Below are 27749 nucleotides of genomic sequence, written 5' to 3'. Positions count from 1 at the left end.
TTTGTTTTTTCCTTTTATGAATCATCTCTTCCTGTCACCAAAGCACTCCTAATGAGACACTCCGCTTACCAAGTTCTAAAATGTTCCTTAAAATGCTGTCGAACTTTTGCCGCTATGTAGTCAACAAAGCTAGAGCTCTCAGAACTTTCTTCAAGAAGCATCTTGAGTGTAGAATTAGGAGAAGGCAAAATGCTGAAGTCTACCTTCATTTCACCTTGTCTGGTTGAAGTTCTTTCACGAACACTTGGATCTTCCTAGAGAATTATACAGTAAAGGATTATTAAATTCCAGTATGCCTTTGATAAGAATTTTTAAAATTTATTTACTTGAGATAGAGACAGAGTTCCCATCCACTGATTGCTCCTCAGATGTTCACATCAGCTAGGGCTGGGCTGAGCTGAAGCTGGGAACTGGAAACTCAGTTCAGGTCTCCCATGTGGGTTGCAGGGATTCAAATGCTTGAGCTGTCTCCTGTTGCCATCTATGGTCTGTATTAGCATGAAGTTGGAATGAGGAGCCAGAGCTGGGAGTGAAACCAAGGCACTCTGATTTAAGATGCAGGCTTTCTAAGCATTGTCTGAATCCCTAGGCCAAATGCCTACCCTCAGTGTTAATTTAATACCACATGTCAGCATAGGATAGGTTTTGCTGAGAGAACAAATTAGCCTCAACATTTTAGGCTTCAAACAACAACAATATTTCTTATTCACATTGCATATCCACTACAGGAGCTCCATGTCAGTAAACACTCAGGACCCTGGTGGACAGAAGTGCATCAGCTCATGACTAGCAAGTGAGCGCAAGGTTTCTCCGTGCCCTCAGCAGAGAAAGAATGAATAAGCACACAGGCTCCTCAGTATGTCAGCCTAGAAGTATAACAGTCCTTGGCAGCTGTGTTCCCATTTCATTGGTCACATGGCATCACTTATCCACCAGGAGAAGAATTGAAAAACACAAGTGAGTAGGTGGAATGTTTGCTGAGCACTACCAATGCTCTGTGCCATGAGCATTGATGTGACATGCCAAATTTTGTGTTTAGTTTTCCTAGGAAATGTACAATTTATAGTTTTATGGGTGGTTTTAGCAAGAACTAGTCATGCAATACACTCATTGGTTACTCTCTTAATGAATTCTCAAGGGCATGTACTTGACTTTAATCATTTACATAGGAGCTGGTGCCGTGGCTCACTTGGCTAATCCTCCACCTGCGGCGCTGGCACCCTGGGTTCTAGTCCCGGTCGGGGCACCGGATTCTGTCCTGGTTGCTCCTCTTCCAGTCCAGCTCTCTGCTGTGGCCCGGGAGTGCAGTGGAGGATGGCCCAAGTGCTTGGACCCTGCACCCTCATGGGAGACCAGGAAGAAGAACCTGGCTCCTGGGTTTGGATTGGCACAGTGCGCCGGCCGTAGCAGCCATTGGTGGAGCAAACCAACGGAAGGAAGACCTTTCTCTCTGTCTCTCTCTCACTGTCTATAACTCTACCTGACAAATAAAAAAAATAAACAATCATTTACATAGAAATGAACTGATGTGCCACTTGATGGAACCTTAAATGGACTACTTTGGAAATGTTTTCAAACAAATTTCCATATCAAAACTAAAACAAAAACATTAGAAGGCCAAATTGAAACTGATGATTTTGTGATTCTAATTTATAAAGGAATAGCTCACGTAACTATCCCCCTTTCCTTTTGGTAGCTTAATAAATAACTATCCATTAAATACAACTGGGGCCATGCCTTTTTTCACCTGCTAATCTGTGTAGTTTCTACACAAGCCTTCCTTTTATCACTTCCTATTTTAGGAGTTTGTACTTTGCTTTGCATGAAATGAGAGCTGATTTGAGAAAACTTCTAGAGGCAGCTTAGGGAAGTGGTTAAGTCTCCTCACTCTGGAAAAATGCTGCTTGAATTTGAATTCCAATTACTAGTTACTAGCTGTGTGACCTCACACAAGTTGCCTACTCCCCTTTGTGTCTCATTTTGGAAAATACTACTGCTTACTTTTAGGGTCATTTAGGAGATTAAATTATCTGATATGGGGGAAAAATTCTTAGAACATTGCCTGACGCATGGTAAATGCTCTTTAGTGATCGTGATTATTAAAAAGATAAGTAATTGAAACTAATTTCATTCTACATGGAGGTTTTTATATAGAGGTGCCTTTGTTATTGGTATAAAGCATTTTAGATAAATCTTATGACTCAGACACTAGAATGGAAGCCAGCAGAAGCACAGGCTGGAAAATACTGATGATGATGATAAAAGCAACTACATATTGGTTGTAACTTTCTAAATCTTAAAAATTATTTTTTTCTTAAAGTTTTATCTTTTAATACAGGATTATTTTTCTTATTCAACTAAAAGTCCATCTGTCTGAGAATGACTGAACATATTGAATTATTTTACCCTCCTGGAATATAATTCTGATAGAATCATAAGCCAGAAAGTCATCAGGGATTGGAACAGTGGCATTCAAAACCCTTTGTGGTCTACAGTAACAACCATGAAGGGCTGCAGAAAGTTTAGGAACAGTGGAATTAAAAGGTATCTCATGGGGGCAAGCACTGAGCCCAACAGTTAAATGCCTGTGTCCCTCGTCAAAGGATCCAGCTCCCATTCCCAGATCTGGTTCCTGACCCCAGCTTGCTACTGATGCAGATCCCGGAAGGCAGTGGTGATGGTGTGAGTAGTTGAGTCCCTGCCACCCATGTGGGAGACCTGGATTGCGTCCCCAACTCAGGCCATGTAGGTATCTGAGAAGTGAACCAGTAGATGGAAATTCTGTTTCTGTCTCTCTGCCTCTCACATAAAAATCTAAAAAGGAAGAGTTCACATTTTCCATGAATGTTTTAAACTCCCTATTTCATTTCACACCATGACTCAAAACACAAGTCTATTCATGCAGGTGGTTTGGCCTAGCAAGTTTGACATCTGCAGCTCTGGCTCCTCACTCCAGCTTCCTACTAATGTAGAACCCTGGAGACAGCAGGTGATGGGCCAAGTAACTGGGTTCTTGCCACCCATCTGGGAAACCGGAATTGAGTTCCCAGCACCTGGATTCACCCAAGAGGGGTTGTGGAGTGAACCAGTGGTTGGAAGCTTTGTCTCTCTGCCTCTCAAATGAGAATTTTTACATAATACATATCCACATGCATATCTTACATACACACACATGCGCACACATGCACACACGTTCCATGACATGCATGACTTAGCAAACACAATGAACCATTTTTTTCATTTATTCTCTTTTGCTTGTTTTTTTAATGTGCTTGTTGTGACCATCTAAAATTATTTCCCAAGTCACACATAGGTTATAACTTTATGATCTGAAGGAGCAAAATGCTGATTACAGAATGTTATAGGTTAAACTCCTGGGAAGCAGAGCTCAAGATTCTTGCCTAAGTGATTCATAAAGGGATGCTCTCAGCTGGAACTTTTAAGATGATACCAAGCAAGACTGTGGCTTTGGGCAACTTCTAGCATCAGCCTGATCCTGCAGTGTAAGTGGCCACAGGGCAATCCTCAGGTGATGACCACGGGGAGAGCAGTGAACAGCAGCACCAGTAGGTGCTGGTAAAAGACACCCCAGGGCTCTGGAAGGGCACCGACATCACATACTGCCCCAAATATTGCGTCTTCAATTGTTCTCCCAGTGATGTTTGCATCCAGATCTTTATAGGAATCCACCATTACTAACCCCATCAGGAAGCATTAGCCTGGTGCATTTGGATATTAATGTGTGTGTATGGGGGGGTAGATCTCATGAAAAAAGTTACTATGCAGAAAGAGTTATTGATCGAACGCAGGAGTCACAGTATTGATGTAATTTAAGATGATACTATGTTTTATGTCAAGGTTAATGTATAAATATGTTTTTTTAAAAGATTTATTTGAAAGTCAGAGTTACAGAGTGAAAAGACAGAGATATCAATTGATCTTCCAGCCACTGGCTCACTCCCTAAGTGGCTGTAATGGCTGGGACTGAGCCAGGTCAAAGCCAGGAGCCAGGAGCTCCATCCTGGTCTCCCGTGTGGGTGGCACAAGTACTTGGGTCATCTTCTGCTGCTTTCCCAGTCCATTAGCAAGGAGCTGGATCAGAAGTGGAGCAGCCAAGACTTGAACCAGCAACTATGTAGGATGCTGGCATCACTGGCAGCATCCTTACCCACTGTACCACAACACTGGCCCCTAAATAGGTTTAAGATCAAGGCAACTCAGCAGCATAGTGTCAAATGCTGTAATCGACAGAGCTCTTGTTTGTTCAAGCATACTTCAAAAAGCTTGCTTTAAAAAAAAGGGATTAAAAGATGAGTTAATTTTTGGAGCTGGCATTGTGGTATCGCAGATTAAGCTGCTGTCTGTAGTGCCAGCAGTCCATATGAGTGCCCATTCGAGTACCAGCTGCTCCACTTCCAGTCCAGCTCCCTGCTAATGTGCTTGGGAAAGCAACAGAAGATGGGCCAAGTGCTTGGTCCCTTGCCACTCACGTAGGAGACCCAAATGGAATTCCAGGCTCTGGGCTTTGTCCTGGTTCAGCTCCATCTGGGTAGTGAACTAGCAGATGGATGATCTCTTCCACTCTGTCTCTTCCTTTCTCTCATTCTGCCTTTCCAAAAAACAAAATTTTCAAACTCAAAATAGTTAATTTTTGTGCAAAAAAGTTTTGAAATCAATACATAGTTTTTAAATAATATGCATTCTACACATATGATGAAAAAATTTTGCTAAACAAAATTAGCCATCTCTGAATTAGAAAATACTTGGTATTTTAAGTTGATTTTCTTTGTAGAGCTTCTTGTTTTCTTAATACCGTGAACTACATTACATCAAGTCAGCCTGAATACAATCACAATGGAAATACGAATATTCCTCTCTAGCTGATTTTTCAAATTCAGATGCAATTACTATGTAAGTTCACGGGAAGATGAAACATGTACATGGGGTCTCCATCTGCTCTTGGGTGTGGCCATTACCTTTGTTGAGTTGAAGGCATTCTCAGTTGGTGTGGTCTGGTTTGCCAGGTCAGACACCCAGCTGAATTGGGCTCTCATCTTCTCCATGAGATACATGGTGTCCTCCACATGATATTGGGCCATCCGCAGGATCTGGGCATATTGCTCATTGGATACGTTGACCAATTTGAGGGCCTCCTCCAATTCTGTGTGTAGTTCAGGTACATCAGGACAGTCTGGCAGAGAGGAAAGCACGGTCAAGGAAAGGTCCGTGAGACTTGGAGCGGAGTGACATGGGCCGCAGTCCCAGCCCTTATTTCTATGTTCCCCTTTGCCTATGAGAGATGCACTTTATGCCCGGTGTCTAAAGCAGTTATTAGTATTACCTACATTAGTTTCAAATATGTTCTGGTTTAGTTGTTAATTATATGATTTTATATCACAGAAACCAGGCTGCAGATAGAACTTCTTGCTGTAAACCCTATGTACCTATCACCTATCACCTATATTAGGAACAAAAATTACCCAGACGAAGCCCTTAATGTGTCCCTTCGACATTACCTCATTTCATCCTCTCAAAAGGGAACTTCTATTTTGGATTCATATTTTGAGTTTGGATACATATAAGAGTACATCGAAAAGTTCATTAAAAAGATGCGTAGAGGGGCTGGCACTGTGGCGTAGTAGGTTAAGCATCTGTCTTTGGCACCAGCATCCCATATAAGCATTGGTTCTAGTCCCGGCTGCTCTACTTCCTTTTTTTTTTTTTTTTTTTTTTGACAGGCGGAGTGGACAGTGAGAGAGACAGAGAGAAAGGTCTTCCTTTTGCCGTTGGTTCACCCTCCAATGGCCGCCGCGGCCGGCGCGCTGCGGCCAGCACACCGTACTGATCCGATGGCAGGAGCCAGGTACTTGTCCTGGTCTCCCTTGGGGTGCAGGGCCCAAGTACTTGGGCCATCCTCCACTGCACTCCCAGGCCATAGCAGAGAGCTGGCCTGGAAGAGGGGCAACCGGGACAGAATCCGGTGCCCCGACCGGGACTAGAACTCGGTGTGCCAGCGCCGCAAGGCGGAGGATTAGCCTAGTGAGCCGCGGCGCTGGCTGCTCTACTTCTGATGCAGTGGAGGATTGCCCAAGTGCTTGGGCCCCTACACTTACTTGGGAGACCCAGAAGAAGCTCTTGTCTCCTAGCTTTGGATCGGCTCAGCTCTGGCCATGTGGCCATTTGAGGAGTGAACCAGCCGATGAAAGACCTATCTGTCTCTCTCTCTCCCTATCCAACTCTGCCTTTCAAGTAAATCAATAAATTTTTTTTTTTTTTGACAGACAAAGTGGACAGTGAGAGAGAGAGGCAGAGAGAAAGGTCTTCCTTTTGCCGTTGGTTCACCCCACAACAGCCGCTGCGGCCGGCACGCTGCGCTGATCCGAAGCCAGGAGCCAGGTGCTTCTCCTGGTCTCCCATGGGGTTCAGGGCCCAAGGACTTGGCCATCCTCCACTGCACTCCCGGGCCACAGCAGAGAGCTGGACTGGAAGAGGAGCAACCAGGACAGAATCCGGCACCCTCACCGGGACTAGAACCCGGGGTGCCGGCGCCGCAGGCGGAGGATTAACATATTGAGCTGTGGCGCCAGCTGTAAATCAATAAATCTTAAAAAAAAAAAAAAAGAAAGAAAGAAAGATGGATAGACAATGAGATTACTTGGGATCAAAATTTTTGAGAACCACACATATGAATCTTCAAAAAAGTCATGGAAATTCATTTTATGAAAAATATGCACGAATTGCAAGTCTTTTTTGCACAAAAAATTAGCTTATCTTTTGGTTCCCTTTTTTTTCTACAAACATTTTTAAATCCCTTCATGTGTTCAGTGCTGGGAATTGATATGGAAAATGAGGAAGAGAATTATTTACAGTAATTCCACTTAAAATTGAGACCAGAAATGTATAATAAATAGTGAAAAATGATTAGTGATGTTTTAGGAATATTTATTATGATGAACTGAAATAATTTTGGCCTACATCTCTCTATACATGAGTGACAGCAGTTGGTCCAAAGCAGCCTCAACAGTGAGCTATACTTTAGCTTGATGTGTAAACAAATTGTAACCTGACTTAGTTAGAGAGTATCAAGGATTATTCTCTGTTAAGAATGATTTATTTGAGAGGCAGAGTTACAGACCGAGGGGAGAGAGAGATATTGTCCATCCACTGGTTCTCTTCCCAGATGGCCGCAACAGTTGGAGCTGGGCCAATCTGAGGCCAGGGCCCAGGAGGTTTCTCCTGGTCTCCCACGTGGGTGTAGGGGCCCAAGCACTTGGGCCATCTTCCACTGCTTTCCCAGGCCATAGCAGAGAGCTGAAATAGAAGCAGCCTGAACATGAACCGGAGCCCATATGGGATGCTGGCACCATGGGCAGAGGCTTAGCCCACTATGTCACAGTGCAGGCTCCATAGAGTAAGCACCTGAGTCTCAGCCAGTCACAGTGGTTGACTCTGAGTCAACTACACCCAGTCCCTATAGGAAGATGCCGCAGCACACCATGCCCACGTAAAACAAAGGCTGACTGCAGCTCATCAGGTTGCTCCTGTACATCACTTCCTTTTCTCTGTCTGTAAATACAGCCTGTATGAAGTGGAAGAGGAAGACAGCCATTCTTGTGCTGTAGCCTGGTGAACATTTCTCCTGTCCGCTTCCAAGCCCCATCAGTCTGAGAACTCAGCAACAGGAGGCCAAGCTGGTGGCTACTGTATTGAAATGAAAGAAAGGGAGTGCTTCTCTACAAAGAGTTAGTAACTACCCAAAAATTGATGTAATTTCAAGTTCAAGATTTGCTCAGTTCAAGTTCTGCCTCCACCTGACTTCCGTTGAATGTGTACTCTGGGAGGCAGCAGCAATGGCTTGCCACTCACGTGGGAGACCCGAATGGAATTCCAGGCCCTTGACTTCAACTGGACCAGTCCCAGCTGCTTAAGGCATCTGTGGAATGAACTGACAGATAGAAGATCTCTCGTTTTGGGGCCTGGCGTTGTGGCAGAGTGGGTTAACTGCAGTCTGCGATGCCAGCATCCCGTGTGGGCACTGGTTCAAGTCCTGACTGCTTTACTTCCTTTCCAGCTCCCTGCTAGTGTGCCTGGGACAGCAGCAGAAGATGGCCCAAGTGCTTGGGCCCCTGCACCCATGTGGGAGACCTGGATGGAATTTCAGGCTCCTGGCTTTGGGCTTTCCCAGCCCTGCCTGTTTGAGCCATCTGGGGACTGAACCAATGGACAGAAGATCTCACTCTTGCTCATTTTCTCTCTCTCTCTCTAACTCTGCCTTTCAAAGAAAAAAAATCTTCTTTGGAAAAAAGCTCTCTGTTTATCTATCTCTATTTGCATTTTTCATAATTATGTTAGCCTTCTCTGAGGTTTCTTCATAGAATAATTTTGTTAGATCTCAAAGAGCATCTTTGGTCCTTTACTTACAGATGACTAGACTGAGGCCTAGACAGTGAAAATGAGTTGCCCAAAGTCACAAGCTGGTGTGCTAGGTTAATTTATTGGTTTTAATTTGTCTTGCTCTTACTACATTGTCCAACCTTCTGCTCTAAGCCATTAACCATATTTTTACATTTTCTTTCCCTGAGAGCTTTAGTGAGATAAAATACGGAAATGTAGGAATCAAAAGCTTCTCCATTGCTTGTTAAAAAAAAAAAAAAAGGAAAGTAAATAATCTTTAAAAATTACCTACTTGAGCAAGGAAAAGAACCTGATCCCAGTTACTGATTTACTCCCCAAATGCCCACAACAGTGCCAAGAGTCAGGAGCTCAGTCCAGGTCTCCCACATGAGGGGCAGTGACTCAAGTACATGAGCCATCACCTGCTGCCTTCTAGGGTGTGTATCAGCAGGGGGGTGGAATAAGAACTGGACTTGAACCCAGGTATTCTGATATGGGATGTGGGTGGGCCAACTGGTGCCTTAACCACCAGGCTAAATGCCTGCAGTGTGGCCCCAGTGGGCTGAGAGGAGGAAAGGACTGGGACTTGGGGAGGGACAAGGAAAGGGAGAAGGATTTCCCTTTACTGTTAGCCACAGCCAGGGCAGGAGGTGGGGGTGGGGAAGCTTCCTAGGGTTTGGGAAGCAGTCATTAACTAGTTGATTAATCTACCAACTGGAAAGAGCTCATGCCACTCTTTTAAAATCTCACTTGACTAAAACTTTGTGTGCTCAATGGGAAGTTCTCCTTGATTTGTGGGTTTTCATATTCTTTGCAGAAAGAGTTGCCCTATTTTGTTCACTGTTTCTCTTTTGTGCATATATTCATTTTGTTTTTTTTGTCATTAAAAAAATTTGGTCCTTAGCCATAAAAATTTCCCAGGAACAATCAGATAAATGAAAAAAAAAAAAGTGGAAGGATTAGTTGATATACTTTGGAGTAATAAAAATCTATAAACCTTTACTGAGCACTTCCAGATGAAAATGAGCATGCAAAAAAGTACCTGAAGGAAAGCAAATGAATCCACAATGCTTATGAAAGTGAGACTTTGACCTCTGACCGGAATACTAAGAGAATACAAATTATTTTTACCTTTGGCTAAGTAATCTTGACACTTCTGGCATCTTTGGTGAAATCTGAAACATCCCGACAAGTCCTGGCTCAGTTCCCCACATGGTTGTCTGTCCTGCTCAGGTAACATCTTTGAAGCCAGGCGCCCGTGGCCAGGGTCTGCAGGGAATGTGCAATTTACACATTAGTGTCCTTAGAGTTTGCTTTAAAGAGACAGAGAGGATGTTGTTCCTTTGGCTTACCAGTGCCTTCAAAGTGTTTTCCCATATTCAAGCACGGGAGTGATGCTGGTCCAAATGTTTGCTAGGGCAATTTGACGTCTATTAACTGTTGCCTATATTCTTCAGTGGAGGAATCTCATTCCTAGAGATCTATTGTTTGTATATGCACACATTACGTTACTGTGTGCAATTTTATTTTCTAGAAGGTTTCATGAGGAATTAGTAGTAACTGTCTTTTGGAAGAGAGACTTAATGCAGTGAGAGCGAAGCTTTCATTTATGTTGTTCCTCTGTATATTTGGATTATTTTAAAGCTTGTATGTCTTTTTTTTAATCAAATTCCTGGCAATATTAAGTAAATAGGTGACATAAGCCTCTTTTTCTTTGGACTTCTACCAAGAATGTCTTTAACAATTATTTAAAAATTATAAACTGTAGTTGAAATATATTGGAAGTCCAAAGGTATTGGAAAGTCTGTTTCTTAAACTGGGTGCTGGGTATTTATTTTATTACAGTACCATTTTCTTGTGTATTGCATGTATGTGTACACACACAAACACACACATACACATGAAATGTATATAATGCCACGAAAAGTGGATCAAAGATTTAGAAAAATACTTAAAGTGGATTAAATTTTGAGAAACTATTCTAGGACAGTTAACCATCCATATAAAAACATTGATATCCAAGAAGTCTGTCCAATGGAAAACTGGCAGTTCCTAATAGACCATTTGACATTAGGACAAGTTCATCAACATCATAATCTGATGTTATTCGCTATTAAGTCTTCAATATTGTACAAGGAAGCATCTTACTTTGAGGCAAATTGTGAATCTCACAGTTTAAAAGCCTGTGCAGCATTGCTAGATTGTCTATTGTGTAAGGCAACCATCTCTTTGGTAACCAGAAAGTCATTTCCTCCCAGCTGCCTTCCTGCATCCTCTCTGCCCCCAAAACCTACTGTGAGGCGGCCCACTGTAGAAGATACCCCTGCTCTATGTGGTAGTGGTGCTTGCTTGCTTCTCTTCTTCCTTAGACTTCTAGCCTCCTGGGGGGAGGGACTTGACCTTGGCATCTTAATCTCATCATTCTTCTGAACCTTCTTCTGCCCCTTCACCTATAATAGATATGGTGGTGCAAATGTCCACCTATCTGTCTGCCTTTCTCTGGACTGAGCTCCTGGAAGTGAGGAACTGTGTCATAATCATGGTCTCATTCCCAGCATCTAGATTAACATCGTGGTGCACACATTAGAGATGGCAAATCCCAGGTCCCTGAAACAACCGTTCTCCATTTTGCACCCATGGCATCATCCATGACCCCAGTCAAGCTGGGACAATATCTTTCTAGGCAGCAGCTACTTCCAGTGCCATCACTGACAAATCATCCATTCTTGTCTCAGCCTCTCCTCCATGAGCAAATTAGGGTGGAGACACATTCCCTAAGGCAGAATTAGACCACATCCAGTCCTCTATGCAGTGTCAAGCTACAGTAGATCATGATCTCCTCTGTTCTGACTAGGGATTTATAAGATAAGTGAAGATCGAGTGAAGATCGTTGCAAGAGCTATTGTGTCCTCTTTTGATAAATTCAGGAACTGGGGTATGGATTCTGACTTTGGCTTTTAGGATGATCCTAACCAACTAAGCATAACTATGAAGGCTGCCAGCACATGTAGGCCATTGTCATCAACAAGAGGTGTCTATTAGTTTCATAGGACTGCTTTAACAAGTTACCACAAATTTAGTGGTCCAAGACAACAGATTCACTATTGTATGTTTTTCCATGTCCAAGGACTGAAGTGGATCTCCCTGGGCTCACATCCAGATGCCAGCAGAGTTGCTTTCCTGTGCAGGCTCTAGGGGAGGATCTACTGCATGTGTCCAGCTTCTGAAGACCTGCATTATGGACTAGTGGCTGAGCCAGCAAAGCAGGGCCAGGTCCTCATGCTGCCAGCTCTGTTAATGTTGTTCTTCCTCCTTTTTGCACTTTTAAGACCCTTGTGTTTACAACGAACCCACCTTGATAGTCCAGAATCATCTCCCTATTATAAAAATAAGTGAATCAGCAACCTTAATATCTCTTTGCCACATAACACAAATTCACAGGTTCTGGGAATGTGGGAATGTGGGAGGATATATCAGGACAGCATTGTTCTACCTACCATAAGGCAAAGCTCAACTCGATAGGCAGATTTTCTAGGGGCAATAGGCTTATTCTTCACCTACCACCTGTCCAGAAAAGTGATGGAAACCACCTGCAAATGTCCCATAGCCCTGTATGTCTCTTCATAAATAGTACACGTTTGCTCACCTGGGAAGAGAATATCTCTGTTGAGTTTGCTGTGTATTGTCTGGATAGGCAAGAATATTGTAGAAAGAAGAGCATAATAGGGTAACATGGGCTTTTAAAAAATTGCATTTATAGGGATCCTGAATATCCAGGTGTTACAGAGGGACAGGGGTGCAGGAGCAGCTGAGAGCAGAGGGGCTGGTCCCAGGTGTGTGAGGGAGGTGGGACTTCAGGTAAATGGTGGGAACCCACTTTCGTAGTCAGAGGGTGGGAGTTGTCATGGCTGGGAAATTGAGATTTTGATGTGTCTGAATCACTGCTGTCCGGCGCACATTTGAATGCAGCAACACATGAGTAAGGTTGCTACAAAATGTGAAGGAGGAGGCACCCTGTTCTAATGCACACATGCTGAATCAATATTTCAAGACAATTACATCCACTTATAGGATCGGGGGAAATGACTCCATGTCGGTCCAGCATTGATGTATTTGGTCTCTAGCCCTGATGCTTCTGAATATTTGATGAATTTGGAACCTTAGAGTGGAATATGAGACAAAACACCTGATTTACAGGACCCTGAAATAGAATTACAGGACCCAGAAATTCCAGTAACGATGGCTGTCCTGTAACCACGGAACAATGGGTCTGGAAGGCTGTAAAGCACTGTTTCCTGGCTCCAGTTTCTGTGAGGTGTGAGGTAAGCTCCTCTTCTATCAAGACCAGTCACGCAATGCCATGGGGATTCTGGGATCTGATTGAGATGTTGCCAGCTACAGCGATGTAATTGGAAAACAATCAGCCAGAAGGAGCCTGATTTATTTTTCATCTCAAAGGGGAGCAGCCTTTCACTTGGCCTAGTGGTCAATAAAAGCTAAGGTCAAGGAACCATAGGTCCTGCACTTGGCCCACCTGGCAGCTCTCATGTATGACATGCTTCATCTAAGCGGCTCCAGGGGAGCCTGAAGGAGGCATCTCCTGCCTTCAAACATAAAGCAGCAGTATTCTCCCAACACCAAATATTGCAGAACGCGATTAGCATTGATAGAAAGCAATTTCTTATCTATTCGCATTTTCTGTAGTTTTGGGTTTGTCTGTGGGCGTGTTCTGTGGTTTCATGCAAAAATTTTATGATTGAAGGAACTACAGTTGTGGTTCAGAGGGGGCCATGCTCTGAAGAGCACTCAATTTGACCATATTAAATGTGAGAGGAGGTTACATCACAATTTGGGAGTTGAAAAAAACTCTAGACTCATTTTAAAAAAGAGAAAATCCATGGTGTTCAAACAAAATGACCTTGAACATCCAAAGGAGCTCCGATAGATTAGAGAATGGGTTTTCAAGCTCTCACTCTATTAGTATTTTCTTTTTCAGCTGTGAAAATTGCTCGAAAGAGAGAGCGCCACACTAGAGTTCTCAGCACTGATGGAAGAGGGATGGTGTTTGGCAGACTTAAAAGCTTCTTTAAAGAGGCCCTGAAACCTGGTTATACATAAATTGTCATTTCAAGAAATGCCGCACAGTGACTCAGAAATGTCTAGAGTCTTTGAAGCTAAACAAAACTTGATGTTATTATAGACATCTAAGTAAAAGTAACCTTCTAAAATACTTGCCTTTGCCTTGTTTTGGTGAATCCTGTACTGCAGTCAGTGTCTCCGTGATGGCTCCACTGACACTTTCATAAATAGACACACTGAAATTACGAAACATCTGGAAGAAATCGGGGATGTTCCAATTCTGCACGAGACCTGCTTTTTGCATTGGCTCTTTGGATAAAGCCGGAAAAAAGTAAGGCTCAATGAGGTCTGTATCTGACATGAAATATAATTGAAAAGCCTCATCAAATTCTTGCTGCATCTGTTTGAAGACTGAAACACTCCTGTTAAAGAGAGATTTCACATCCACGCTCAGCTGGCTGAACACACCCTCTATTTGGACCAACTGTTCGTCTTCCTCAATGTACTTTTCACTGGCAGAGAGGTCTTTTTCATTATCTTCGTGGAAGGGAAACAGAAATTGGTATATCTTCCTGAAAAACTGTTCAATCTGTGGGTGGAAGAGAGGATGAAAATGGAATAAAAGTTAAATTTTTTCTGGACCATTTCTTACTGCAATTTTTATTTTATTTAAAAAAAAGGATTTATTTACTTGAAAGAGAGTGACAGGGAGAGAGATCTTCCACCTGCTAGTTCACTCCCCAGTTGGCCACACTAGCCAGGCTGAAGCTAAGAGCCAGGAACTCATCAGGTCTCCCAGTTGTGTGGTAGGGACCCAAGCACTTGGGCCATCTTCTGCCTTCCCAGGTGCATTAGCTGGAGCTGGATGGGAAGTGACATAGCTGGGACTCAAACCACTGCTCCTATGGGATGCCAGTGTCACAGGCAGCAGCTTTACACACTGTACTACAACACCAGTCTCCAGCTTACTACAAATTCTAAAGTCAACTTACATAGTTATTATAAATCAATAACATTTCTGGGCAAGCTAGGAAAAGGTGATTCACTTTATGATAATAATTTATTAACTCTCTTATACTGGCTTTGACTTTGTGGATATAGCATCTGAAATTCCTCTTGGCTTTTGTTTGCCCACCAGTGGCCTGAAAGGGTCTGATATTCAGGGCAGGTGCTGTGGTGCAGCAGGTTAAGCCACCGCTTAGGGCACCTCCGTCCCATATTGGAGTGCCTGGTTCAAGTCCCAGCTATGCGTTTCTGATCCACATTCCTGCTAACACACCTGGGAAGCAGTGGAAGTTCTTGGGCCCCTGTCACCCATGGAGGAGACTCAGAGTTCGATCCTGGGTTTGGCCTGGCCTAGCCCTAGTTGTAGCAGGCATTTGGGGAGCAAACCAACGCATAGAAAATCTGTCTGTCTCTCTCTCACCCTGTCTGCCTTTCAAATCAACTTTTTTTTTTTTTTTGCAAAAGGTCAGATTCACAATATAGTTGACAGCTTATAGCCTGATAAGCTGGTGACAGTTGGAATGCCATTCCCTGCAGGGCATCAGGGAAATTGCCTGAACACTGGAAAGAAGCCTCTTGTCTTTCACTTCTGTCTTACTTAGTTCTTTACTATTATCATTACTACTTTGTAGAGTTAGTATCTTGGTGTCATTAATGGCTATATTCTCTTTCTCACGAGACTAGTCTATGGAGAAGAAAATAACACATGTACACTGAATAATATATACTCAAGAGAGCTTGATAGGCTACATAGGGGTGCTTATATATTAGCAGTGAGGAAGCCCCTTTTCTATAGTCAAAGGAATAAATTTCTAATTGCAGAAATCTGGGCACCACACATTAGAAGATTTGCTAGTATTCACACTATGCTCTACTTCATCTGTGTGACATGTAAGTCTAGGAAGATCATAATTTCCCTTATGTGATTGTGACATGGATATTTTGGGTGTAATCAACTGTTGAATATAATTGGTATACATCATCCCTGTACTGTGCAAATAATTCTCCAGGGATTTTTAGAAGACCCATGCCTGTCTCAGAAATTAGTCTGGGTAGATTGTCTCTCCCTCTGCCAGCTTCTGTTTACTTGACTCCATCCACAAAAACCCAAATGTTAAATCCCCCATGAATATTTTATAAGGTCATACAACTGATCCTTAAGGGAATGGCCCCAAATTTCCTGACCTCCAGCCAGTTCTAATTCCACCATATTCTGGTGTATTAGAGAGTGGCTCTAAAAATAGAGCAGATGCCATTAACAGTGGAGGCAAATTAACTTGGCACGTTCATGATCCTAGGGGTGCCTCCCTGTAATTGAGTTTGGCACTGCCAAGCCAGGGGCATAGTCTAATTAGTGTGTGCTTTACTACAGAGTGCAATTCCACTCTACTTAAAATTCAGCTTAGTTCCTGGAGGGGGAAGAAAAAAATCCAGGTCAGCTGGAGCCTTTTAGGGGGCAGAGCTCATCCTACTCAGGTCACCCCCTTCTGTGATTCCCTCTGCCCTGAAGATCACCAAAGGGACAAAAAAGACAACATGGTAGGCCTGTAGGATACGTGTGGATGGGGCAGGAGAGGATGGGGAGAGGTGTGTAGGTACATATGCACATGTGTGCATGTGTGTGAGAGACACACTTACGAGGCCAAATGCTGGGACAGGTGTTGTGGTACAGTGGATTAAGCCACTGCTTGTGATGCCACCAGCCCACATTGGAGCACCAATTGGAGTCCCCCCAGTTCTACTTCTAATCCAGCTGCCTGCTAATGCACCTGGCAAAGCAGTGGAAGACAACCCACGTGCTTGGGGCCCTGCCAGCCACATGGGAGACCTGGATGGAGTTCCAGGCTCCTGGCTTCAGCTTGGCCCATCTTGGGCTGGTACAGTCATTTGGATGTTGAACCAGAAGATGAAAGATTCCTTCTCTCTCTCTCTCTCTCTCTCTCTCTTTCTTTCTCCCTCTCTCTCTCTCTCTCTCTCTGTGTGTATGTCTATATGTCTTCCTCTTTCTCTGTCACTCTGCCTTTCAAATAAATAAGTAAATCTTAAACAAAATGAAGGCAAGTACATGAAAGAAGAGATTGAGGGGGAAAATGTCTTCAAATATTTGACCTCCAGGGGTAAAAATTAAAGCAGATGGAAACCAGAGACAGCATGATTCCAAACACAGTTCAGCATGTTTATTGGATACCTACAGTGCTCAATGAAGACAAGTAAGATCCGATCCCTGCCCTCAAAGAGCTTACAATCTTGCAGGAATGTGAGCATGAATAAGAAAAGACAGAAATACGGTATTGCTGAGAGATGTGTAGTGACATTAAAAGGGGGGAATGAACGCAAAACAAATGTTCTGACGTATTGTATGTACACAGGCAATGGCACACAATCATTAGTGTTAAATTCGAGACTGCAAAGGCCAATATCAGATCAAGCACCCCTAGTCTACATATGAACATACACTCAGTTAAAAAGTAAGCTGAAGCAGGTGCACTGGGCACTCTGAAATCTTGAGCTCTATTCCCCCCTTACCGTGTTTTTCACAGAGGACCACCTGGGTTGGCAGGTTGTATAGAATCTCATGCAGTCGCTTTCCAGGCAAGACCTGCATTCATCCCAGGAATCTGCCGAGGACACCTGGCATAGCCTTTCTTCTTCTTCCAAATGATCCTGAACTTCATTCATAAGTTTCAGGGCCTCCTAATTAGAAAGCAGAAACAAAAGTCCTGTTTCCATTTCATGATTCTATTTGCACCTTAGCAGATTTCTCTGTTTAGCAAATTGTGTATAGCCACACCCCTTATCTGTTCCAAGGCACGCAGTGATCGCCTGAATCCATGGATGGTACAGCATTGTACTATGTGTTTTCCTATATGTACAGACCTGTGATAAAGTTTAATTTATAAATTAGGCGCAGTAAGAGAATAATAGAGAAATTACAAAAATACACTGTAATAAAAATCACTTGATATTTATTCATTATTTATCTATGAAATTTTCCATTTAGTATCTTCCGATCACAGTTGAAACCATGGGCTGAAATCACAAAAGGCAAAACTGCAGATTGGGGAGCAGGGGACGACTGCAGCCTAAACCCCTCAGTCTTTCTCCTTGGGGATCCTGGCACCTGCCGGATCCGCTCCAGTGCTTTCTGTGTGCTTAAGGAAAGATTGCTGATTGATCCCCGGGGAAGAATGTGCAAACCTTGTTCACTTGGTCATTCACTTGAGTGTTTGCTCGATGTGAGTGAACCTGTACTAAAAAAGCCGTTTCAATCTGGGGACAATGCCTGTGATTTACAGGTCGGCGGGTCTGTCTTCACGTCCAGTCTAAGGGGGATGTGGAAGGCGGACTTTTAAAGTGGACACCCTTTTTTTTTTTTCAATTATGCTGCCTTTAATCTCTGTATACACTTAAACACTACAAGAAAGCCCAATTCTCGGATTTCCACTCAAGTTCTCCCGGTGACTTGCCCTCCAGGTGCAGAGCTGCTTTCACGCGGCTTCTCTTCCCGTCTGTTTCTGGAGCACGCCCCCTTGTGGTGCTGGCTCTGCTTGACCAGGTCCTGTATGGGCTTGGCCAGGTCCGGGCGGGGCGGGGGGAGGGGGAAGACACCAGAAGCGGTGGCACCCCTTGGACCCCACCCCTCGGCGCAACAGGCCTTTGTTCTTGTGCGCCTGACTGCATCCCCAGCCTTCCTGTGAATGGGAACTTGTCCAGACCAGCTGCTCTGTGCCTGAAATGGAGCTCAGAGGAGTAAGGGAGTGGGAGGTGGGGGGTGGAGGATAAAGGGGACTATCCAGAAGAGAGACGACCCCCAAGCTGTAGGTAACTCCCTTAAGTGAAAAACCAGTGTGGGAGAAAAGTTTCTGTTCTTAAAAGCAACTTACTGTGCACTTTTGCCCAAGGGCAAAGCAAAAGAAATCAGTGATGGCCTCGGGTCTCCTCCACCTGCCTGGGACTCCTCAGCTGCCGTCACTGCGGAGTCCCCATGCTCCGCCAAGTAGCATTTGCTCCTGCCGCATGGGAAAACCAGCCAGGACCCCAGCCCGCCAAACACTCCTTACAACTCAGACAAAGTGTGCGTGTGTCTCCTTGGGCTTTGCAGAGCAATGTGGCGATCCTACAGCCTCTGAAGAGTGGTGCATCACCGTGGCAGGCAACAATCGCTCCTGGATTGTCTCCACCAGTCCTGATTTCAGATATTCTGCTCACTGTCCCTGTAAACCAAAATTTCAACTTTGCCAAATTCAAACCGCACTCAACTGTGTATCCTTGTCAGGTGACCTATCTCTGAGTCTCACTCTCATTAGCAAATAGGAATACAATAGGACCCGCATCTGAAGGTTTTTGTGTTGAGATAAGTGGACAAAGTCCCTCCTACATTATGAATAGTCTTCCTCAGACCACCTGCCACTCACCCCCAGAAACTAACAGAATTTTACAAAATCATGCGTTCCAACACCCTAGATGAAGTGCAATCTCTGCTTTAGGAATGTCTTGTCTTTTGCTTCCTTCTCCCATACATATTCCACCCATGGCCAGAGACTGTGTTTAGATCTCAGTGCCCACAGTTCACAGTTCAGCAACACAGTGTCTCAAGCTGGTGGTGGGCACTTCGCTGTGTGCTGCTGCAGGCTTTCCCATGTAGCAAGATGTGTTTCTGATGCATCATAGGGTGGGTGTGGGGAGGGGACAGTGATGACGCTGGGTCACCCAGCATGAGTGGCACTCCACCCTGGGAGATGGGAGAGCTGGCCCCATGATTGCCAAGTCATGATTTGTCTAAACCTTTATTCTAGATCTAAAGTGATTTTTAGTCAGGGACCCTCACGGATAAACAGGTTTTCTTTTATTTTTTTTTAAATTACCAAGTGCCCAAATTTAAGAGCATAATTCAAAGGATTTTTATAGAATAAATAGGTTTTTTTCCAGTTATGACTCTTTAGAACTTGTTTTAATTCGAAGACTTAACCATTTTTAGCATTTTGCCACATTTGTTTCAAGGTTTTTTTTTTTTTTTTTTTTTTTTTTTTGACAGGCAGAGTGGACAGTGAGAGAGAGAGACAGAGAGAAAGGTCTTCCTTTGCCGTTGGTTCACCCTCCAATGGCCGCTGCGGCTGGCGTGCTGTGGCCGGCGCACTGCGCCTATCCGAAGGCAGGAGCCAGGTACTTATCCTGGTCTCCCATGGGGTGCAGGGTCCAAGCACTTGGGCCATCCTCCACTGCACTCCCTGGCCACAGCAGAGAGCTGGCCTGGAAGAGGGGCAACCGGGATAGAATCCGGTGCCCCGACCAGACTAGAACCCGGTGTACTGGCGCCGCAAGGTGGAGGATTAGCCTACTGAGCCGCGGGGCCAGCTCAAGGTTCTTAAGAATAAATAAAAATTACTGGTAGTTCTGGATTCTTCAGGGCAAGCATGGAAATCAGTATTTGCTTACTTGACCCATCCTAACTGGAATATTCTTTCATAGCACCACACCCTGAGCTTGCCAGGAGGTTCAAGAGAGAGCGAACAGCAGAAGTCACCAGGTCCCACATGGCACATGTCTGTCTTCTCCCTGCTCATTCATTACAGTGTTGGAGTAATACCTTAATTAACTTCTCCAATCTCAGTATTCTTAACTGTGAAATGAAAGCAATGGTCTATTCTGATGTTGGAATCATTCCATGGGATAATGTGTTTCATAAAGGGTCTATTACTGCACCTAGTGTCACTCTGCCCAGATGGCAAGACCCACAAGCCCACCAGGAAAGAATTCAGCTATGAGCTTCTATATTTGCTTGATGAGGAGCTATTTTAGATTTCCTCAAAATCTTTGGTTTACAGCCCGAAGGGAGGAGGGTTTGCAGCTGTTAGTCAAGCAATGTTCCTTTCATGCTGGGAACCCTGCCTGCCTGGAAGCGGCAGGTGTAGCTGCAACATCAACCAGTTTCCTGACAGACAGGTTGCCACACAGCTTTGGGGCCCAACTGGCAGTTGCTTAATGGACTCCCAGAAGCCACGATGCTCGGGAGCTGAAGAGATGCAGCCAATGGTCATCCAGTGCCCCCAGTGTTATACTAGGGCACTTCGAAAAGTTCATAGAAAATGAAGTTAAGAGATAGGTTTATTTTGGGGTAAACATTGCTGGGGGGGTGGTCAGTCATTTGGTGTAGCAGTTAGGATGCCACGTGGGACAACTGCATCCCATATTGGAGTGCCTAGGTTTGAGTTCCAGCTCTGCTTCCAATCCCAGTTTCCTGCTAATGCACACCCAGGGAGGTGGCACTCCCTGGGAGAGTTCTCTCTCACGGAGAACTGGATGGAGTTTCAGGCTTAGGCCTTTTGCCTGGCTCAGCCCTGTTGTGGGCACTTGGAGAGTAAACCAGTAGGTGAAAGAACTCTTTCTCTGTCCCTCTGCCTTTCAAATAAATAAATATATAAATTATTTTTTAAAAAAACTTGAAATCACACATACAAAGAATCTACCAAAAGTTCATGGAAATGCATACCAGGAAAAAAAACATGCATTAGTTTCAAATTTTCTTGCATGAAAATAAACTTTTAATTCTACTTTTCGTGTACATTTTGAAGCATCCTCGTAGGTTGAAAGGTGCAGGAAGAAGATAGACTGTCTGTCTGTATTTTTCAACTAAGAAATTGACCAGGGAGAGAGGCTGTGGGCAATTGCTAAAATGGAGAGTTTCAGATGAAAACAGTTCTGGAGATTGGCTGCACAACAGTTTGAATGCACTTAACACTACTGAACAGTGCACTTAAGATGGCTGATGGTCAATTTTATGCATATTATTACAATTTAACATTCAAAAAATTAAAAGTATTTTACTCTTTTTTTTTTTTGACAGGCAGAGTGGACAGTGAGAGAGAGAGACAGAGAGAAAGGTCTTCCTTTTGCTGTTGGTTCACCCTCCAATGGCTGCCGCGGCCAGCGCACTGCAGCCAGCGCACCGCGCTGATCCGATGGCAGGAGCCAGGTACTTCTCCTGGTCTCCCATGGGGTGCAGGGTCCAAGTACTTGGGCCATCCTCCACTGCACTCCCTGGCCACAGCAGAGAGCTGGCCGGGAAGAGGGGCAACCGGGACAGAATCTGGCGCCCCAGCCGGGACTAGAACCCGGTGTGCCGGCACCACAAGGCGGAGGATTAGCCTAGTGAGCCGCTGCACAGGCTGTAATTTACTCTTAACATTAAATCTTAAATATTTTCCCTAAATTATTTTTGCTACAGGTTTTATTCCCTCTTTGATTTAGAAGTAATGTTGGAAAATAACATTTTTAAAAAGAAATGTAATTGTTTTGAGCATTAATTGTTCATGTTAGTAAACTGAGCTGTGCAATGTCTACAACTTAGAAATTTACCATTTTACACTGCAGAATGTAAACAATTTAAAAAATTTTTTTTTTCATTTACTTAGAGAGTGCACTTCCATTCTCTGGTTCATTCTCCAAATGCCCACAGTGGCTGGGGCTGGGACAGGGCTGAAGCCAGGAGTCAGGAAACTCAACCTACATTTCCTGCAGGAGTGGCAAGGACGCAATTACATGAGCCACCACCCAGAGTCAGCATTAGCAGGAAGCTGGAGTCAGGAGCCAGAGCCATGGGGCCAGCATTGTGGCGTAGCAGCCTAAACCTCCACCTGTGGCACTGGCGTCCCTCTGTCTGTAACTCCGCCTTTCAAGTAAATAAAAATCTTAAAAAAAAAAAAAATAAGCCAGAGCCAGGTATGGAACTCAGGTATTCTGACATGGGATATTGACATCTTATATCTTTTTTTAAAAAAAGTGTTTTTTTTTTTTTATTTATTTGAAATGCAGAGTTACAGAGATACAGAGGCAGAGAGATAGAGAGAGGTCTTCCATCGGCTGGTTCATGCCCCAGATGGCCGTGATGGCTAGAGCTATACCAATCCAAAGCCAGGAGCTTCTTCCAGATCTCCTATGTGGGTGCAGGGCCCACGGACTTGGGCCATCATCCACTGCCCTCCAAGGCCACAGCAGAGAGCCGGTTCAGAAGAGGAGGAGCCAAGTCTCCAACTGGCGCCCATATGGGATGCAGGCACTGTAGGCGGCAGCTTTACCCACTACACTATAGTGCCGGCCCCCAACTTACATCTTAACCACTAAGCTAAACATCAGCTCCTGAACAATTTTCAACATCTTCCAAAGATATTCGAATATAATGTTTATCAGTAAAATATGTAGTTTGAACTATAGCTATTAAGTAAGACTATTTGAAATTTCAAAAATAGATTAGGCTGATGTATTTAACATACACTAGTGCTTTCTTGAAATGCTTGTGTCAGACATTAATGTGGCCAGCTGTGTGTGAGGATCCTGGGGGAGAGGGCCTCCCACACCCTGGAAGCCTGGACCAAGGCTCACATCTCTGTTCATTTGCAGCTGATGTTTGAGAGGACTTGGGAGGACTGATGGATTTTATTGAGTTTCTTCTATTGAGTCATCCACAGCCTCTGTCCTCGTGGTATAAATTTGTCTACATACTCAAGCAATAAAATCATTGTTTAACTTAAAAAAATTCTTATTTAGCTAAGCCAACTAGATGGATATGAAACAAAGATTTTTAGAAAAAAGGCTAACAATCTGGTAGACTTAAAAATATATATGTGGGCCGGCACCGCGGCTCAATAGGCTAATCCTCCACCTGCGTTGCCGGCACCCCGGCGTTCTAGTCTCAGTCAGGGCACCGGATTCTGTCCTGGTTGCCCCTCTTCCAGACCAGCTCTCTGCTATGGCCCAGGAGTGCAGTGGAGGATGGCCCAAGTGCTTGGACCCTGCACCCCATGGGAGACCAGGAGAAGCACCTGGCTCCTGCCATCGGATCAGTGCGGTGCGCCGGCCACAGCGCGCCTGCCGCGGCGGCCGGGTGAACCAATGCCAAAAGGAAGACCTTTCTCTCTGTCTCTCTCTCTCTCACTATCCACTCTGCCTGTCAAATATATATATATATATATATATATGAACAGAGGACAGGCATTTGGCCTGGTAAGGTACTAGTTAAGATAGATGCCCACATTGCATATCAGAGTGCCTGGGCTGGATTCCTGGCTGAAGTTCCTGACTCTAGTTTCCTGCTAATGCAGATCCTGGGAGGCAGCAGTGATGGCTCAAACCCTTGGGTTCCTGTCACCCACATGGGAGACGTGAATCAAGCTGCCAGCTCCTGGCTTTGGCCTGACTCAGTGCTGTTGTACGCATTAGGGGAGAGAACTAGAGGATAACAGTTCTTCTCTCTGTCTCTCTCTGCCTCTTAAATCAGTAAGTAAATACATTTAAAAAATATGAATAATGAGCTCAGGCAAGAAGCAAATGGCAAAGCTGATCATTCTTCAGTATTTGCTCTTTTAGGTTTACATGATGACATAAAATTGTGATGATCCAATCAAGTCTGGCAAGTTGACTAAAAAGTTCAAAATCTCTAGAGGATTATGTAAATGTTGACTTGCGTTCATCCTAGCTAATGTTGAAACTCACCCTAAATGTATTTGTAAATTGTGCCTTGAGATATCAATGGTAGCTAATTTATAAACAAATGAATGAACATATATTTAGGAGTGAGAGCTAACAGTCTTTGAGTAACAGAGTGTGGGAGATAAAAAAAAAAAAAAACTGGGGGGGTATCTAATCTAGCCAAAAACTCTCTGAACACTTGACTCATGATCCTAATTCAGAAGTGACCAAGAACAAAAGTATTTTTGAGAAAGTAGCACTTCCCAAACAGAGATGAAGTCCCCAAATTTCTGTTTGAAGTCCTGCAAAGACCTATTCTATAAGTAATATGTTCGCTGAAGAAATTTAAATTTTCCTTCAAACTTGCCCTCAGTAAATGTTACCCCTCCAGGAAATTTATTTTTAGGGAAAATGAGGATGTCATCGCTTACACTAACAAGCATGGGATTTATGGCCCAGATATATTGACCAACAGGTGTTATTTCCAATGACTGTACCTGCTTTTCTTCCCTGCATTTCTTCAGGGTTTTCATGAGCTTCGTATGTTCTTCCTCTCTTCTTTCCATCATGATTTTCATCTGCTTAATGCCAATCAAAGCCATCTTCACTGCTTCGTCCTCATCTATCTCCCCAGCTTCAGAAAAACCTAAAAGGCAATGGAGTCTTTCTTGGAGATCTGATTAAAGAACAGCAAGTTCACCCATCTTCCATGTCCCCTAAATAGAGGCATAATTGTATTTTATAGCCTCGTTCTCTGCAAGCTGGTGGTAACGAATGGGCAATCAGCAGCCACGTGCACCCAGCTGCCACATGGACCCTGCCTTCTGCTCCTCCTGTGTCAGCTCCTAAACAAGTCACGGTTCATGGGACCTCATTCCTGCCATTTCCCCCTGGCACTGTTTCATTTATCCATTTTCTTTCATTTAAGACTCAAGTGTGTTTATATTAGAGAAAATTGTGAATTCTCTTCACAAACAATTTATATTAAATACCCAGCAGGGACTTCAGACACTGTAAACAATTTCCCTTTCTTTCAGCCTCAGTTACCTTCCAAGGAAGCACTGAACTCATGAAGTATCATCATTTAATTATTATCATTTAATACACAATGCCTTCATAACCCAATGGATGTCCCCTATACACCTTTAATAAGCCCGTAGCAGGTACGAAATTCATTGTCATTCTCTTTTCACCGTAGTCTTAGGCTTCCTAAGAAGCCTTATTCTTACCTCTGAATTTAATTACAGACATAGCCCAAGTCAGCTACTTTTTAGCCAATTTGGCCTAAATGTTAAGTATGCAAAACATATGAGGGGGGGTCTCAAAAAGTTTGTGGAAAATATGCATTATGAAAAAAAACCTATGCATAGATTTCAAAACTTCTTTTTCATCAAAATAAGCTTACCTATAATTTCCACAAACCTCTTTAAGTACCCTCATTTATCACTGAGTAAAGGTCACAAGTTAATGGCCACAGAACAACCAGATTCAATGTAAGGATAACCTATTCTTTTACTAGCTTAAGAACAGTCACACAGATCATTTTAATTGTTTAAATTTTTCAAATGCTAGTATAAAGTATTTCACTGTTCATTAAAGCTGTGCTACGATGATGCCAAACATCTGGATGATACAAAAAAAAAAACCCCACAGTCAAAAAGTTGGCAAGTTTTATCGACATGAGAGCAAACATCTGGATTTGTGAATGCTTGCAGAGACTTGATCGGAATTTTCTATTTATATCCAGACGTTTGGTGTCCTAGCAGCTTGGTTTACGTGCCCAGAGAACGTTGTGCTGTGAAAGGCAGTGAATACAATTCTCTCTCTGCCACTCACTATGAAGGCCAGCAGGACAGGCAGGTGCAGTCAGGATACAGCACAGACAAGAAACCAAACTCACTCTTCAGGTTTCCAGTAGGAGCGGCTTTGTCCTTCCAAGTAGGTGCACAGCGACCATCTTTCAGCCACAGCAGATACATAAGAAACACCAAGAGTGGCAGCTTCATGTCCCCGCTGTTGTTGGGCAGAAGAAAATAAACCTGCAACAAATGCCTCCCATTAGGTTAGATGCATTCAGCATCAATGGAAAACACATGGTGCTCCAAAGCGTTTCTCTGTCATTTTTTCTTTATGACTTCAGACAACTTATGCTAATGTGTCTGGGACATAAGGAAGCTGGGAATATAAGTTAACAAAACAAACAAGCCCGTTTGTTTAGTTTACATTCTTCCTGACTGTTAAGTAAGGCTGTCATCGGCTTTGCTTGAAACTCACGGCAGTGGATAGTGTGCATCACAGCCCCTGGTAGTCCAGCATAATTTTATTTCCTTGTCAGCAATAAACTTTTCTAATTAGAGAATGAATTAGAATCCCATGAAGAAATTTTTCCTCCAAAATTCTGAGTCCTCAGGTATGTTTCTACCTACGTGGCTCTCTAACTTTTTAAGACAGCAAAAAACAGTCACATACCTGTTCTCATACTTCTTATAGAAATCATCATACTATATGAATACTGCCTAGCTATTTTTTTCTTCTCAGATAATGAATCTCCTTTTGAGTTTAATTTCACATAATTAGCTATAAATATTCCAAATACAAAAGTTTGAAACTTTACTGAGAAAAGTTAAATGAAAACAGCTGTATACTTTAATGAAATTAAATCTATAAAATAGATTAGACTATCTTCCCCCAAAGGGAATATTATCTGCTTTACTTATATCTGCTATATTAAAAAACCTTTGTTATTTAATCAACATTTGGAGTGTCTTTTGAATGAAATAGTAAAATGGCACTTGTATTAGTAGTTACATAGTTATCACATTTTACATGTCTTTTGAACTAACTCTTCTCTATTACTAACCTACTTACCAAGCAAACCTTTTAATAGAGTGTATTTACCGCTAATTTTGCAATCTCTCCTCAGTGAGGTTGCCCTTGGCTTCTGGAAGAACCTTCACTTTTCTCTGGTGTAATTTTCATCTGTGCCAGGGATTTAGGCTTGTCCTACTAATTTGATGACACAGTTCTTAATCCCATTAAGCCCATATTTTGAGATTACAAATGTGGTTTAAAGTTTGGTAGGCTTTAAAAAGAAACACTAGAGGGCAAGCTATGCACACCCTCAGAATCAATGACTTCAGCCTACTTATTTTACACAAACATGCTTTGGTAGGAATCATTGAAGCCTTCATTAAGGCACTCTTTACATTTTCAATTTACGGCAAGTTTATTACTATATGGGCAAAACAGAACTCTAAGGTTAGAAATAGGAGCAACAGTGTGAAGGCAAAAAAGACTCACATAGAACATGTTGAAAAGAGTACTCACATTGCTGACTGGCATTTGACTAGATAAAGTGAAAGAACAAAGAGAATCACTTTTAATTCAGTAAAATAAAGCCTAGCATACAAGTAATGCAAGAGTGGAGTATGTCAGGCTCACTACAATTTGCTAATTGAGTAACTGACTGAAAATATGGCTCCAAATGATTCATTTGAGAGCAATTTGGAGAGCTGTTAGCCAGGAGAGCCAGCTCTAGACTCTACAGCCATGGGTGCGCTCTCTGGCTGCTGAAGTCTCAAGATCGTGTTGAGTTTCTTTGAAAGCCAGTCAACATGTACTATACACCAAGTACTCCTCTAAGCGGGTCACACCTTGACTGTTTTACCTGTCTTTCCAGAGCTCTTGGAAACTGGTCCTTGACTCCAAGCCAGATGCAGGCTGAGGTTTCTCTCTGCTACACTTGAACACCAAGATTCAGCATTACAGGACACACTCAGAGTCCAGCCCACACCCCATTTCAGCTG

The 27749-nt window shown here is 43.4% G+C and overlaps 1 protein-coding gene and 1 long non-coding RNA gene across 2 annotated transcripts; one reads left to right on the top strand and one right to left on the bottom strand.

Moving 5' to 3' along the window:
* On the bottom strand, nucleotides 1-25979 carry CLUL1 (clusterin like 1). Its single transcript, XM_008261126.5, has 7 exons — nucleotides 25844-25979; nucleotides 24441-24589; nucleotides 17005-17172; nucleotides 13630-14062; nucleotides 9526-9663; nucleotides 4977-5191; nucleotides 1-254 (listed from the first exon to the last, which is right to left on the bottom strand). The coding sequence occupies exons 1-7, from the start codon at nucleotides 25947-25949 to the stop codon at nucleotides 66-68; spliced, it is 1398 nt and encodes a 465-aa protein (XP_008259348.4). The 5' UTR covers nucleotides 25950-25979; the 3' UTR covers nucleotides 1-65.
* On the top strand, nucleotides 8096-14114 carry LOC149123775 (uncharacterized). Its single transcript, XR_016214128.1, has 2 exons — nucleotides 8096-12716; nucleotides 13391-14114. It is a non-coding gene; the product is annotated as an uncharacterized LOC149123775 (long non-coding RNA).
* Nucleotides 25980-27749: the final 1770 nt, after the last annotated feature.

This window comes from Oryctolagus cuniculus, chromosome 10, assembly GCF_051225735.1.
Source record: "Oryctolagus cuniculus isolate XC-2025 breed Fujian yellow rabbit chromosome 10, ASM5122573v1, whole genome shotgun sequence".
Lineage (NCBI taxonomy): Eukaryota > Metazoa > Chordata > Mammalia > Lagomorpha > Leporidae > Oryctolagus > Oryctolagus cuniculus.
The sequence above is the reverse complement of the archived record's forward strand: the minus strand, read 5'-3'. Positions and strand labels throughout refer to the sequence as shown.

Excerpts from the sequence above, each read along its gene's own strand:
- CLUL1 (XM_008261126.5), bottom strand. The coding sequence starts at position 25,949 with ATGAAGCTGCCACTCTTGGTGTTTCTTATGTATCTGCTGTGGCTGAAA. Across the intron at positions 24,590-25,843 it reads TCCTACTGGAAACCTGAAGA|GTTTTTCTGAAGCTGGGGAG; the intron begins GTGAGTTTGGTT and ends ATTGCCTTTTAG. Across the intron at positions 17,173-24,440 it reads AATGCAGGGAAGAAAAGCAG|GAGGCCCTGAAACTTATGAA; the intron begins GTACAGTCATTG and ends CTTTCTAATTAG.